This window comes from Puntigrus tetrazona, unplaced genomic scaffold (genome assembly GCF_018831695.1).
Source record: "Puntigrus tetrazona isolate hp1 unplaced genomic scaffold, ASM1883169v1 S000000469, whole genome shotgun sequence".
In the NCBI taxonomy this organism is placed as follows: Eukaryota; Metazoa; Chordata; class Actinopteri; order Cypriniformes; family Cyprinidae; genus Puntigrus; species Puntigrus tetrazona.
The window spans coordinates 354,961-371,775 of NW_025048111.1; the positions used below are offsets into that span (position 1 = coordinate 354,961).

The window sequence follows — 16,815 nt, forward strand, 5'->3', positions numbered from 1 at the left end:
GTTTTCATTTTTTGTTTCTTTTCTCGTTTTTAGTATACAAGGAGATCGATTAACATGATGCTTCAGGCACTTTTTAACAGGTAAATGTGTGACGTTCATACAGAATGCATTTGGTTAACTTTCCATTACCACAGATAAAAAAATAAAACGCAGCTCTTCTCTAAGCTCGGATGACAGCGGTATTGCAGAAGCTGACGTACTCGGACACAGAAAGGACGCGGTGACAGCTGACAAGCCCGACGCTCGCAGGCTAAAAGGTACAAACCTCGCCACTACGCCACCATCTTTTCTAAAGGTACTGGAATTAGCACCGCCGGAGCGCTAGATGTTACCTTTGAAGACCTAAAATGCACCTTTTAGGCGGAAGTAAGGTACAAAGCTGGACTATTAAAAAAAAAATCCCGACAGCTTTTGTACCTTTTTTTCTGAGAGCGAAACCACACAGCAGCACCTCGCTCTTAAAAATAAAGGCTTTTACAACATCGACCTTTTTCGAGTCGTACGGTTCTTTAGAAAAGATGCAAGAATGTCCGTTTTTTTAATTAGACGTTTCGTAAAAGTTCAAACTAAGGGACAGGTCGAACGAAGCGAGTACAAGAGGCACTGCATTTCAAATGTTCTAACAAAATTATTCTGCACTGTAAAAAAAAAAAAAAGTTAAAAACTTCAGTATATTAATTGTACAAGTCATTTCAGCAGAAATCACGTTAACTGACTTGAAAATGAAGTTCATAGAACTTAAACCGCTCCGCTTATTTTGAAATTCTAAGTCATGTCAAAACATAAAGTCGCAATGAATTACTGATCATCTTTTTTCTTTTTCTTTTTTTTTAAAGTGTACAGAATAAGTAATGAAAAACATTTTTTCCTAGAAAAATACAAAACAGAAGCACTTCAAAAAACACGAAACGGATGAAACGAAGACGGTTCGGAATTGAATACTAGCAAAATATTGTTTTGTATGCGACTCGTAATTCACAGTCATTTTGCTGGATATCATGTCATTCCACAACAATCACATTATTGACATCACCTCGTCACGTTGCGTGATTAATTCGACGCAAAATAATCAATTCGATACACTTTTTTAATATAAATAATAATAATAATTAAATAAACCGTTTTTCAATCCGATCCGATTTTGTGTTAAATATCTATTTGCTTCCAACCCGATCTAAAAAGAAATACAAATTGTACTTTTGTGACTTTATGAGCCTGTTCACATCATCAATGCTAACTGTAAAGGTTTAACAATAATTGTACGTGATCATTCGTACGAGTTCACATCGGCAATAATGACGATGCCAACCGAATGTTGTTGGAATCTCTTTCTGAACCATTTTTGTTCGTCTGAAGAGTTCAGCCAATCAGGTTTGAAAGAGTGAGTTGGTGTGGAAAAGATAGCCATGATTGGTCATGTGAACATTGCAAACGGAAGCAAATCCGGGCGAATGCCGTCTGGACGAACGCATACAACGAAAACAGGACATCCCGCAGGAATAGTAAGAACGGCATGCGATTCCGAACCGAATCTTTACGACCGATAACGTGACATCGAGAACTCGTTTTGACCTCCAAAGAACCTTAAAACGCAAAACGGTTATTGTTGAAAAGAGGTTCTGCAAAGAACCTTTATTTGTAAGAGTTGCTCGCTGTCGGCTGAGAAACACGCCGAACGATTACGTACGAAGAAGAAGACGACGACGCACGTTCTTTGACAGCTCAAACACGAGAGCGCTGCTTTGTCACTCGATGATTTATTCAGACAAAGCGGGGGAAGGTGAGGCGATTGTACTATGCCACAATAACCGGAGCAATTTTTTTTGTTTTAAAGAAGGCCTATCTACCGGGGTGGGTTTTTTTTTATGCAATAGAAAAATATCTTTATTCACTTTTCTGTCTTCTTTGAGGAACCGCATGGATTCGTTTTAACGTCCTCTCAAAAATTAAGGCGGTAAGTTATCGTCATGAAGAAACTGGAGATCGGTTTGGCAAACGTCCCTCGGTAAAGCACCCTTAAAAATCAAGCTTATTTTTCTGTTTCCTTTTGTTTGTTTCTTTTTCTTAGAGAACAGGATCGGAGCTGGAAACATCTTTGAGACAACAATTCCTTCCATTTTCTAGACACAAATTATGTCGATAAGGGAAACAAAATAGTGCTTTAGTGTTTTCCCTCTGGAGAATATACGAAATCAAATAGACAGCAAGAAATCATTTCATTAATTCATGTTTTTGTCTTCTTTTCCGTCAACAGTCGATTACTAAATAAAAATGACACGAGAAGCAAAACCGAGTAAGACATTATTCTGTATCGAGAGTTTAATGTCCTCCTTGTTTTAAGCATAAATCTAATAAAACTGTGTGAGGTTTGATTATATCAATAGAAATTTGTAAATAAATGAATGAAAATAAGGTCAAATTCAACCAAAATTCTGGTACATTTAAAAAAAATAAATTTAATAAATTTAAGTTTTTGTTTACGTATATATAAAAACACACAAATGCATGTATATATTTAAGAAAAAAGTGTTACATTTATATATTAAAATATTTAGATGTAATATAAATTATATGAATATAAATATATACATGTAAATATTTTCAAAATAAATACTGAATGTGTGTGTATTTATATATACATAAATATGCACAGTACACACATAAATTATGCGAACAAAAACTTATTTAGGATGCAATTAATCGCGATTAATCATTTTAGATTACGTTTTTCAAGACAAAAAGTGTGATTTAAAAAATGATTTATTTTTGCAGCTGAAGCGGTGTGGGCTCTCTGGAAACTCCTCTTTCCTCCTATGGCTGTGTTTTTTTTTTTTTTTTTTGCCCACGGTCTGATGATTTCTTTCTCTGTTTTGTTCTCCCTTTGGCTGGTGATTCAATTGACCGCGAGAATAAATATGACAAAAAATAATCTTTGGATAATCAAATACGCATCGGACTCAAAAGCCACCTTCGCATCCAAAAGAAGTCCCCTCGATGGAAAACCCATGTCCGAAGCGCAGCCGTGACTGTCCAAGGTGATTACAAACAACTCGATTTGAAACATATACATACGAGTATACAGTATTTACATATACTCTGGATGCAGCTTATGTAAATTTGGCTTAAATATAATAACGACAATACTATGCTGTGATACAATGTTATCATTCCTTTACAACACGCACGCAGGCATCGACACGCACTCTCTCCCGCAATCGCACTACGAACGGACGCCTCCGACTACAGGTTTAGTGTCTCGAGCTAATCTCATTGTTATTGTTCTGAACGGTTAAAGGGCTTGGGATATAAATGCCATGTACGGACCTGTTCAGGAAGAGCAAACGACCGATTCGTGAAACGGAGGCGGCTGCGCGCCGCAAAGAAAAAAAAATGTAAAAAAACGGCAAGCGATTCAAGTTCTTGAAAAGTCAAATCAGTGTAAAAAATATAAAGTACCTGCATAAGTAATGCATGACATGAGGTAGGGCTGGCCGATGTAATATCGCATGCTATATTCACGCGCATCTCAACAGTGAAGTCGGTTTCTCGGTGAAATCTCGATCAGCTGTCTTCAAATGGAGCGGCAGTTAATACACAGAGTCGTACATCACTCGCAAGCTGTTAAGTATCGCAACTAAATACGATTTTGCGTAGTTAAATTATACTGACACTCTATTCTCCTATTCGATACGGACACAATCTCTATAGTTAAAAGCGCTATATAAATAAATCTGTCTTGACTTGAGCTTGTCAGTGAACGACAGTGCTGTTTATTAACTGCAGCTGCATTTGAAAACAGTCGATTTTTCCACTAATCGAGAAACCGGCTTCACTGACTAGATGCGGAGAATACAGTACGCGATATACCGCCCAGCCCTAGAATGAGGGCTCCTGGAGAGCCGAGGAACTGAGAGAAACATCCACAACAAAAGGGAAAGAACAGAACGTACACATATATATACTTTCATATTTATAAAAAAACAACCAAAAGAGAACGTTTTCAACGCACCAATTGTTTGTCTGGAGCCAGGAGAGAACGTGAAGTAAAGGACAGTGAAAGCGCCTGCCCTCGTCAGTGCTAGCGTTCCGAGGGGCGTGTGTTTAGGGTTGGCTCAGCCGACGGCCTTATGCTTCCCCCCGCAGCACCCGCAGGCCACGCCGCAGCGGTGGCACACGTGGAGCGGCGGGTAGCAGCACAGGCAGGGCGCCAGCAGCGACAGACCCAACAGGGCCGTCCAGCGAAGGCAGAAGCGCTCCTCGCTGGTGTCGCACGAGCACGGGTCCGAGTACTCGCCCTCCGGGTCGGACATGCAGTGGTAGAGCATGCTGTCGGCGCACCACATGAAGCTGACCCGGTGGATGCAGGTCCGGATGGGGTCGGGGGCGTCGTGGCACTGCCCGCGCCGGTTCTCTTCGTGGTTGAACATGTCCCGGCAGTAGACGCAGCGCGAGCGCTCGCCGTCCTCTTTCCGCCGCTTGCCCTTGAGCTTGAAGGCCCGCGGCTGGGTGGCCACTACGCCCCCATCGCCCCCGCCGCAGTGGCTCTTGAGGTCGCACTGGCTGAAGTCGGAGCTGGGCACGTAGGGGTAGTTGTAGTCGTGCTTTAAGGGTTCGTTCTTAGCAATGTGAACGTACGAGTCTGAGTCCTCGTGTTGGATGAACTTGTCCGGCACGGCGGCGTATCGGTAGTCCTCGTAGCCTGTGATCAGCCAGCGCTCCCGGGGGTTGATTCGCACGATCTCCTCCTCCTCAAACGGGAAAGGGTTTCTGGAGAACTTCTGAGAGGCGAGGGGAAAACACAACAGTGAGATCATATGACATAGTTCTTTTTATTCTCTCACAATATTGAATTGTGTCACTAATTTATATATATATATATATATATATATATATATATATATATATATATATATATATATATATATATATATATATACACACACACACAGTTTAGGTAACACTATTTTCAGGTGTCCTTGTTACACATTACATGTACTTACTATTATCATAACAACACATTTTCAGAATTACATGCAAATTCTAAACCTAACCATATAGACAGGACATGTATTTAATATTGCTCAGTATTTAAATGTATACACTGTAACAAAAACACCTTAAAATGTGTGTAACCACAGTATATATATAGAAAATTATTACATGCATTTACATGCTATATATACTATTTACATGTTATATAAATATTTAATTCATAAACATCACATTGTTCTTAAATATATACATGCATGTGTGTAATTATACACACACACATATATGTGTGTGTGTACATGTGTGTATCGTTTTAAGATGATGAGTGACATGAAAATAATCTGTAAAGGATATTTGTATCTAAAAATGGCTCAAAATACCAAATGTGTTTAAATCCTGACTAGATTAAATCAATTTGATGAATTAGTTGAATTGTTGAATTTGTGAAAAAGATATTATATTTTATCATTCAGCTTTTTTTATAAAATCTCCAAACACCGACTTTTGAGCATATCTGGCATATATCTGGTATATATGGCATTTGAGTATATCTGATCTAGATGACGTAAGATTTCATTCAAATATAGACTAGGCTGCAGCAGCTCCTAGTTATGCCTCCACCTGACGCACCTGATCCAGGCTGTAGCGCTCAGGCGGCCGGTACTGCAGTATACAGCGATGTGGATGAGGCTCGTAGAAGGTGGAGGTGGCCACTAGCTGTGTAGAGAGCTCCTTCTTCTGAGATGAGTTTGAGGAGCTGTCGGTTGCAGTCTGAACAACAAAAGATAAAAAAAAACTCGGTCTCAAACGTCATGCAGACATTTGCAAATGAAAAACCATCATCTCCAAAAGCACATGAGAAAGCGTTGAGAACAGTACATGTGCTGTCCAGGAAATTTTAAGACAAAAAGACAATCCCGATCACAGACAGGTGTTTTGCTGAGTAAAAGCGGTTTTCCATGACGTCGTGTGTGCCTTACATTGATTTACAGCTACACATTAATACACCACACACACGGCCCTACACTGCACATAAACACACACGCAGACGTTGGTGCAGTCAATCCGACGTGACGTGGCTCAACTTCAGTATGCAATTAAACAAAAAAAAAATCAGGCCTCAGGCCGCAGGATCTGTAAAAACCTCTGAAGTCTCCCTGTTATTAGAGGAGCTCAAAATGATTCCAGCATGCTGGGATATAGGCCATCACACACAAAACCAACAGCTCTGGTTCATAACATCACCAGAGACCTACAGAACACCTCGGTGCTTGTTCTATACGTATCACAAATCAAGACACTCTCATTCTACTAAGGGAAGAGCACCGATTCAATCTATAATGAGCGACAGAACTGTATGTGATGGATTTCACATTGTGTAGAATTGCTCTTGTAGGAGTTGAACTGAGACTGTTAGAAGAGGTCAATGGAAAACGTATGAGCAGAAAGACAGGATTTCAGCTCTGAACGAGCTCCAGCTAAAAGTTTCCAGCCTAGTCGTTAAACACAAAACATAAGAATGGTGCAGACAGACAGCTGCCTGCGGAGGTGGACTAAATAGACAGACAGAACGACAGAAAGAGAGACAGACAGGGCGGATGGGAAGTGATTAGTGGCTGAGAGTCTGGACGTGATCCTTCCTTTGGCTGAACCGGATGCCTTCGACAACCACCTGCCAGGTGGAGTGTGAGCATAAACACACACACACACACACACCCTCTTTCTTCCAGTTTTAAAAATACTTTGTAAGAGCGTAAATACTACTAAAAGAAACACACTAGAATAGTGAGAGATCGACAGATTACAAGTGTAAATGTTGTTCGCTGTTAGCTTTGAGGTGCTAGAGTACTCCAAAAGATTGACAAAACTCGCTTTTAGCAGATGTACACTTTTGAAATTGAAATCTTTCTCTTCCAGGAAAATAAGCCAAAAGAAATTCACTGTTTATCTGTTTAAAGCAAAGATTAAAATGACCCAATGGCTCTTTCAAGCATGGTAATGCTTGTGGATAGCGGCCATTATTTTGAAGCTCCCGTAAATCGGATATATCCGTCGTGAAACTAACCTATACACCTTCGGAGGGGTTATCATATGTCCTCTGAAGCAGATAGTTTTAAAACTATAACTTAAATAACTGACTGACTGAGCGCCGAGTTCCAGCTTCTTGGCCGACTTCTGACTCATATACATACTTTGAATCATAGGTCAGTCAAGAAGCAGGAAATCTGCGTAAAATTTAGGGTAATTTTTAGGTGAACTATTCCTTTAATAATGCGCTTAGGACATTTGTCATTAAAGTAACGCCACGGAAACCGCCTCAAGCGAACTATGAAAGCAAAAAGAAAGTAATGACTTTGTGATGAATGGATACTATTGTGTTTTTTCGTTTGCACATAACCATTTCCGTCGGTGTTGCAAGATCACTTCAGGTCTGCACATCCAAACCACCCCACAAAAAGAATAAATAAGCTTTCTTAAAAAGGTAAAATAACGTACATAGATTTTCTTAATATGACAATTAAAAACTTACAGACTGATGAAAAGTCTTTTCTCAATATGCCACATAAGGGGTGAAGATGCTGTGTGGGGTGGTCTCCCTATGGAACCTTTCAGTTTTTTTAATACTGAACAATGAAAATGCATGATATTGTTTTTGACCAACGATAGCATCACAGGGTTGTGCTAACCTAAACTCTGCTTGATAAACCACGATCATAGCGTCTGTAGAATTCATCCAGAGATAATGTTGTGCCACTCAAACTGAGTTTTCCATGTTTGAGGCTAAACCCCAGCTGGGCGAGAGGAACAGGAGTCTCCGGTGGCTAGCCTTGTCCCTGCACCCTGACCCGAGCTCTCTCTCTCTCTTTTTCTGTCCGAGTCCAGGCTGGCCAGGCCTTGGTTTCCCCTTCATACAAAGACCTCAGAACTGCTGGCCAAAAATAATAAAGGCGTCCCTCAAAGCACTGCCAAGAAAGCCTGAGCCGACATGACTTAAAAATACGTTTAGGAGGATAACTGGGGCCGGACTGCTGGAGATAATTAAAAACACAGACCCTTTCAGATGTTTACACTGCAGGTCTAAAAAATTCTGAGCCAAAGTACTCGAGCAGTATGAGGCCAAAATAGTTATAAAAAACTAGTGAGCTGCCTTGAGGTCTACCGCCTACATAGGCAGCTGTCTTCTGAGGCAGGATCATAACCAATTGAAACCTAAAGACCTAGGTTATGTCAGGATCGTCAAAGATTATTGACAATTAGCACGATTTTGATCCATGCCGCCTAGCACTGATAAGAGCTAAATTTGTGGCACTCTCTACGCAAACCCTTGCATATACTAAGTATATATAAGTATACTTTGGGCTTCTATAGGCAGCATTTTCAATCAAAATGCTGTCTCTTTATGCGGCTCGCTAGTTTTCGAAATGGAGCACCAAAAATGGCACACTCACTTAAATCGCCAACCCCCACCACAAAATCAGCAGTCTTATCGAAAATCCCTAATGTGTGTGGTGTAGTGCAGATAACAAGAGAGTTCAAAGGCACATGTGGCCTAACTCTGATTCAAAGGCATACGTTCCCAGCAGCAGAGCCGATGCTGGACCGTTAATGACACGCAATCAGTGGTGCAGTGGGAGAGGGCTGAGAGATAATGGGGTGGGGGGGGGTTTAGCTTTGGGGACCTGAAGTATTTTGGGTAATTTCACAAATGGGCCCCCCTTCATTAATCCTGGGCTGGCACGAAAACCACACCAGACCAATAGAAAATGGGCCGGCCAGAACTGTGTTAGCAATAAACCGGCTATAACCGGACATAGCTTAATGTGGCCCCACAGGACCTGCCGGGAGAGAACCAACATGAAGAGCACAAAAAATAGAAGCAGCGGTCAAAGCCAGACCCATACATAGTCCACAACTCAGTACAGAGGTCAGTAACAGTCATGTAAGCCACCAACAACACAATCAAAGAACCAACAACAAAAACGGACTTGTAGTAAAGACAGTATTCAGAAAAACTAGTATTGTGTACTTGTATTTTTTGTAGAAATGACTAGTCTTTGTTTATGCTAAATTTTCTGCATTAATGCAAAGGTGTCATGGAAGCTTGCCTCGATGCTGGAAGAATTGCTAAGAAGTTCTATGCGTTTTAGCATGATGCTATGCGTTTTCCGGATTGATGTAAGCCCATCCCCAAGTGTCTAAGATATTGTGCCCTCAAGAGGCCTCGGGTCCCATCTTTCATGTAAGTGAAAGGGTATTTTTTTCACCCATTGTTTGACTTTTAAAGTCCAGCATTTATTTCTGTGAACACTACGGTGCTTTTCTTCTGTGCATAAAGTTTATTTTTTCACATGCTATTACATGGAGTATACTTTGAAAGGCTATGCTTTCGACTATATGCCAAGGCTGGGCTCAGACTACAGGAGTTTTGGACTGATTTATCCCCAAATTATTCCTCCCGGCAATCTGAGAAAACATGTTGTCCAGGACCTCGGTTGGATCCGAAGTTTTATCCAATTTTCAGATTGAATCCAAAGCCTCCTGATAAGCTTTCAGACACATTGGGGCCACTCCAGTGAAATCATAGATCATCAGGGTGGGCCCAAAAGTGTCTGAGAGCTGATCGAGAAGATTTTAAATCAGAATGATTAAGACTATGATTAACACCTAGTCTTCGGATAGCTGTTTGCCGAGGCAGAGGAACGTGTCTTGAAGGCTGCATGCTTTGCAGGTTAGCAGTTAGCATTAAGCTGTCCGTCAAAAGCTTTCCTGCTGCTCGGGTCAACCACAAGAGATCCGATCAGGAACACCCGGCTATACAGTAAGTGTGTGCTCAGCTACGTGCTTGATGCTATCTGGAAAGCGTTTTTTTTCTCCTCTATAAGGCTCCAAACCACTGACAAGGTTTTTATGGTGTTTTCAGCTGTAATTCCTCAATAAGACAATCCAGGGAGTGAAAAATGTGCTGGAACTAATTGAGTTCCAAGTCAAATTGCCTGTAATTAGCCACCTTGAGTCTGAGGCAGGCGGCCCGGAGGGTGGAAGGGCACCGGTACCTTTTCCACTGCTGTGATTAGTGCTGCGAGCCTTTGTGTACACACACTCCACACACAGCGCTGCTAAGGACCGGAGAGGATAACGGAATAAAGCTTCTCTACCTCTTGCATAAAGAAGCATTTATTCTTTCCACCTTTTTTTTCCCCTCTTCCCAGAACTGTTAGTCTTCCACATCCCACTTCCTCTGAGCATCCTCCAGGGCCCTGGCTGGGAGCGCTCTATACAGCAAAGCCTTATCCTGCCTGACTGCTGCACAGGAAGTTGTTTTTTGTCATTTATAAATTTCCCCCAACACACACACAACCAAAATAGTCTGGAACTCTACCTTGCTCTATTAAACTGTACAGTAAAGCGTCTATTCTTGCATTCTGGAAGTCAGACACACACCTGAAACAAGACATTTAAACGAAAAGCTCAAATAAGTAAACTAAAAATTAATGTAGCACTCTATGTTATGCTATATCTTTACAGAAATATTTGTTTAATAAAAAGTAAACAGAAATACTGTTATCACAAACTTGCTGGACAAAAAGTTGTGCTCCTAAGAAGAAAAAAAACTTAAATATACCTATACTTTCATATGCCACATATAGCACAAAGTTCTATGCTATTAAGCTAATAAATTAATATTATGATGACTATTCAAATTAGAGGCCTGTCAAAAACTAGCTTGGTCTTTCTTGCTGATTTGACCAGTTCCATTCTGTGTGAGGAGTACAATCAAGATTGCCTGAAAAATCCCAAACAAAACACTCATTGCTCATCATAACTGGTGACTCATCATAGCCATTTTCACATTTCAGAATCATCAGGGAGCGCTGCTGGATCTGGATGTAGGGCGATGCTGTGATGGGTTTATTTCAGCGTTATGACCTCTGGAGCTTGTGAATCACTGCTCTTACACAGTTCACCAATGACAGTACACAGAATTTTGGCATCTTTGGAATTCCACTGCTGAAAGTGGAATCAGTTAAAAAACCCTGATATTCTGGAAGGATTCCAATATTCACATCTGTAAGTTTTTCTTTATTCTCTTTTTTCTTTTATTTTCTTTTAGTGAAATAACAGTTAAATAATTACATTGGTGTATAAAAAATAATTAAATATTCTTCCATTAGTATATGTAAATATATATATATATATATATATATATATATATATATAATATATATATATATATAAATGTAAGACTATATATTGTATATGTGCATTACATTAGTGCATAAAATTCCTTTAGATATTATTAATAATAAAACAAGTATGTTGGCTTTTCTCAAACACAAATAATACAATAAATAAATATAACATTCATGTGTGAGATTTTTTTTCATATTTATTTGCTGGTAATATAATATGAACTGATACAGCAATCGTTTTAATTTCATGCTGCATTATAAATGTATGTATTGTTGCAAATCCATGATTTTTATATATGTATGTGTGTGTGTGTGTGTGTGTGTGTGTGTATGTATATATATATATATATATATATATATATATATATATATATATATATATATATATATATATAACAAACTCAAAATTACTTTCAAAGTTTTTAATCCGTGCTGTAATTTTAGTGGTTTGGTTGAACTTTGGTTGAATGACTGGAAAAAGACATGCAAAGTATTTTTCGGATCAGTTCTAGACTGAGGTGTTGCGTGAGGACAAGCATCCCAAAAGCAGGCGTCTCAATACGACACACCCTGCTAAATGTCCGGCGTTCAGAGACAGAGCCCGAGTCCTTTCCCTGTTCTGAATGAGCTAAAACGAGCTGAGGTTAAGTATAGGTTAGCTCACGAGGAACCATCAGGAGGAATGCACATCCCAGCAGAGGAACAACTCCCCTCAACATAATCGCCCCGAGCTGTAAATCCAGACCCGCATTTCTGCTGTCTGCGGCCACTTGCCTCGCACGGCAATATATGGAAAGGTCATCAACACCAGCCCCCGTCCCAAAAACTGACTCCACTCGAGCGCGCGTGTCCCGCAAAACAGGTAAGTTTGAAAAAGAATCGGCTCGGCGGTAAATCTCTTTCTGTTTTCCGAAACTGAGGGACGCACCCAACAGCACGAGAAGAGCATAAATTCCAGGACGGAAAGAAGCGCTGGATTAAGTTTCCTTTCAAACTCAGGGTCCTTGGCTTAGCAGTCTACCCTTTTGGCCTGAAAGCGAGACAGACAGCGAGTGAAAGAGGAGCCATGAGGCTTCCCCTGAGCGTGCCCCCCCCCTCCTTCCAGCCTGGGCGGCAGTAAATCAGGATGGCAGTTAGCTAGGAAGCAGCTGCTAATGATAGTTTTACTGGGGAGAGCAGGAAGTCATCTCCTGACCCCGCCTGCTGCTCCTGGTCTCCTGTGACTGTGACAAAAGGACAGTATGTGGGCAAAAGCCAAGCGTCGACGCAGCCCGCTCTCAGAGAGCCACAGGAAAGCTGCTTTCGCATCCACCATCTTCAAAAAACAAAGGGCCGTCTCTTCCACGGCAGCCTCGGCGGGGGGAAAAATATCACAAGGACTCGGCCTTTTCTGGGACGCTTCGCACACACGCAAACCAAAGCCGCAGACGTGAAAGCTGAAGGGAAGAGGAAGTAACTAAATATTGCTTTCAAAATGTGTGTGCCCATATAGCGCCAAACTACACACACACACTATGTTTGGGGCAAAGATCATGAAACGTCAAGAACACGTCTGGGTCATAAGGTGGAAAAAAAACTAAAAATAGTGGCCGTATTTATTCCAAAAACCTTTTTTACTTCAGACATTTAATTCATTTTGTTTCTTGCTATGTCCTTGTGATTGCTTTAGAAATTCACTGGCAATTTCTAAATGAAATTGTTTCTACGCCGATTTTTTTATTCTCTTGTTGTCAAATCGTGGCTTAGTTGTACAATCTAGTTACATAAACCAGCGTGAGGAAACAACCAAGTGTAATTAGCATAATACACATAATATAATAAATGTAATATAATAAAACAAAGGCTCTTACTGTGAACACATCATCGTCCCCAAGTTCAGCCTCATTCTGGAGTGTTGAAGAGGAAGTTGTGGAGCCTAAAATAAAACACACAGGAGACATGAGCTGACAGACCTTAACGTATCCTGTCAGTTAATGGTGGTATTTGAGGTTGAAGGAAGAAACTGACGAAGAGACGTGAAAAGATTGATTGACGGATGAAACGCAACTCTATCCAGAAGTCCTAGAGTGCATCGCATTACCAAGACAAGTCCTATCTACCCCTCACAAAGATGCTTATACTTCATCTACAGCACGTTCAAGACTATGAAATCAGTATTTGTATTTTCTATTCTTAAAAAAAAAAAGAATGTTGTAAATGTGCCCGTTTAATATAAATAGTTGTATTTTGTTGTGTTGGACAAGTCATTATTATTGTGTTGTTTTTCTAGCTAACGCTAGCTAAGTGTTCTTAGACTTTATACAGACATGCAGCATCACATACACATGTTTTTGGTTACCGACGCAATTGTGGACATACAAATAATACTCATTACAATTGATTTATTCCACAAAAAAATACCTAGAGTTGGGAACTAAATTTTAGCGATTCCCAGTTTTGATTCCATTAAGGTACTAAAAAAATGAAATCGTTTAAAAAATTCAAACGTTCAGATATCAAACATATTAATGCCACCTTTCTTCAAAACATTCTGTTGTGGCTAAATACTATAAACAAGATTCAGAACAAAAAACAGCAGCCCAAAGAACCCCTCACACAAAAATATTTGAACAAAAACTATTAAAAACTAAATACACAGTCGATATAAAAACAAATGAGCAACAACAAAAAAAAGTTGAGGATCAGAAAATGTAAAATTACACTGAATAGTTTTCTTTTCACAAACAAGATCTAGCTTAACCCTTAAGCTTTCCAGTCAATATCGTTCTTTAACTAACATTAATGGCAGACAGTAGCTGTATTATTAAGCTGCTGTCACTTTAAGACCTAATGCAGAGAGACAATATGCTATTAAATGTGTTTTTTCCTAAACTGTTTGTCAACTTGAGACAAAACTCTGTTCACAAGGATATTTTGACATAGTTTTGTGTGTATCGTGTGAGAAATACTTAAAAGAAAACTGAACTCAGTGTTTGCGCACTATATGAGAGACAGCTTTTATCTATGCACATGCTATTATTTAGAAAACTGTTTTGCGTTTTCTTGCACTTGAATGGTTTGAAATCATATTAAAGTGTATAAATGGAGTCAAAATGTGTGTCTTATCAAAAACAGTTCTTCGAATTTTGGAACTGGTTCTATAAACAGAATACCCAACCCTATAACTAATAAGGGCAAATTAAGTAAGTAGTTAGTCAGCAGGTCAATGTGATCTCAGGATGCCACTATGATGGGAGACCCCACTTATATATGACTAGTTTCTTTATCCTATTTGAGTGTGGATAATTAAAAAAAAACTTGTTGGAAGTAGTACAAGTAGATTTGTTAAAGAAAAATCCTTTTTGTGGAGTGAAAAGTTGTATATATAAAACAAAATGAAGGTCTGAAGCAGTTGTTAAAGCATGGAAGTTGATGTTGATAGCATGTTGCTAGCATGATTTAGCACACTGCTTACACAATTTAACATGTTGCTAGCATGAGTCTATCATGATTAACGTGTTACTGGCACAATGCTAACATGTTTCTAGCACGCTTAACAAGTTACTAGCATGTTCCTAGCATGACTGTGTTATTAGAATATTGCTATCGTGATTAGCAAGTTACTAACATGTTACTAGCATGATTAGCTTGTTATTAGCATGTTGTTGACTTGCTCCTAGCATTGTTAGCACATTTCTAGCATAAACAGCATGACTAGCATGTTTCTAGCAAGATCAGCATGCTACTATACTAGCATGTTTACAGAGCTACTATTATAAGTTTCTATTACAATTCTACTAGAATTACTAGAATGATTACTAGCATGTTACTAGTATGGTTAGCAAGATAATAGCATTATTCTAGCGTTACTAGCATGTTACACAGCAGTAGCATATCCATTGCACCTTTAAGCCTGTATAAATGTGTTTTCGATCCGAAACCGATCTCTGTGTTTTTCTGCTTTAAACGTTCTCACCCTCCGTGATGTCCTCCAAGGCTTTCCGCACACCTCTGTCAAAGGCACGGGCATCGGCGGGGCTCTGGAACGTCAGGCCACATTTTTTGTTGTCGACCTTCCAGTGGTGGAAAGTGGGCGTGGCCTTGGTGTAAATCAGATCTTTCCTCACGAAGCATTCCAGAATCACCTGCCAGCCAAAACAAGAGAGACATATCAGAGACGAGCCCACAGCCTGCCGCCGCTCTGCTCTGCTAGAGGTCACGCCGCCTGAGAAAAGTCTTGCAAATCACATAACAAATGGGTTCGTAACCAGATTTGTCTTGGAAAAGAACCCAGCATGCAAAGCTCCCCGGGGTTGTAAATCAGCTTGATTTCCTAAAAGGCCCCGGGGAGGAGGATCGTGAATATTCGTGGCACACCTGCTTGTCTTTGAGGCGCTCGCCGTGGATGAGGAAGTCGCTGCGGCCGGGCAGCTCAGCAGGCATCACCTTACAGACGCCCACCCTGCTGAGGCCCCCGCCTTCCTGTGCCAGCCATCCCCCGCTCGAGTCATCTCGGGTCATGACCACCGCTTTGACGCGCACAATGTAACTGTCACTGAGAGACAGAGAGAGAGAGAGAGAGAGAGGAAAAAGAGAAAGTTTAATTAAAAAAAAAAACAAGCCAAATTAGGACTGGGCCATATAACATTAGCAATGTATCTGCAGAAACTTTCTTAAAAGAACACGCCGCTTTTTTTGGAAAATCGGCTCCTTTTACTCTCAGTTCTGCGTAATAATTAAGAAACGTTGCTGCCGTATCATGGCAAAATTATATCACGCAGCGACTGGAAGTAGTTCCCAGCATTCTTAGGCGCTGCATAATATCATTCCTCCATGAATTTTTTTAGTATTTACTGTATTTTATCTCTTGTTGTGAAATATTTTACAATAAACACTTTACAATAAGGTTTATTAGTTAACATCAGTTAACTACATAAGTTAACATTAAGTTAATATCAATGTTAATGTTAATGAGTGTAAAAAATGTCCTGCTCATTGTTTGTTAATGTTAATTAATACATTTAATTAAGTATTTTTAACAAATGACACCTTATTCTAAAGTGTTACCAACACAAGCGTTAAAGTGCTATATATTCCAAGTCAAAACTGAAATGACAGAATCATTACTCACAAAAAAAATGTGATGTTCAAGAAACATTTATTATTATCAGTGTTAATATTTTAGGAAAGCTTTATAATTTAGAGAAGTTGCTTATTTCTCTGCTCTCTTTGCTAAAAATAAAAAAGCTCAAAAGCAAAGCATTCGTTTAAAACAGGAATCGTTTGCAACTTCATGAATGGTTTTAAATCGAATGCTTTCTTGCAGGAAAAACATATTCATTTCTTTCAAAAGCAGGCCCTAACTGTTTGAATGGTAGCGTAACTTCAATAAATAAACTTTTTTTTCTCCCCCCATTTAATTACTGAAATACTTTTAAGTTCAATAAAATATCATATTTTCGCCACACTGGCCAGCCGTGCTCTAAATCCAGCTGCGTATTTTCCATTCATCTGCGGCTTTACAGTGATGTCAGACATAGCAATGGGGAAATCAAGCATCAACACCTCGGGCCAAACAAGACGGCCTGTCAGTAAGAAACTCGCAATATCCACAGCGTTACACATGGCCAGAGGACAAGAAAGCTGAATTAAAATA

General features: G+C 39.8%; 1 protein-coding gene across 2 annotated transcripts in view; it reads right to left on the bottom strand.

Moving 5' to 3' along the window:
• Positions 1-2,720: 2,720 nt before the first annotated feature.
• The window catches only part of spred2b (sprouty related EVH1 domain containing 2b), a 29,669-nt gene continuing 15,574 nt past the window's right edge, over positions 2,721-16,815 (bottom strand). For both annotated transcript variants that reach the window (XM_043231879.1, XM_043231880.1), the window contains exons 2-6: positions 15,537-15,714; positions 15,136-15,304; positions 13,031-13,095; positions 5,620-5,760; positions 2,721-4,778 (exon numbers count right to left, since the gene is read on the bottom strand). In XM_043231879.1, coding sequence (XP_043087814.1) covers positions 4,113-4,778; positions 5,620-5,760; positions 13,031-13,095; positions 15,136-15,304; positions 15,537-15,714 — 1,219 coding nt within the window. In that variant the 3' untranslated portion in view covers positions 2,721-4,112. The remainder of the gene's footprint in view (positions 4,779-5,619; positions 5,761-13,030; positions 13,096-15,135; positions 15,305-15,536; positions 15,715-16,815) is intronic.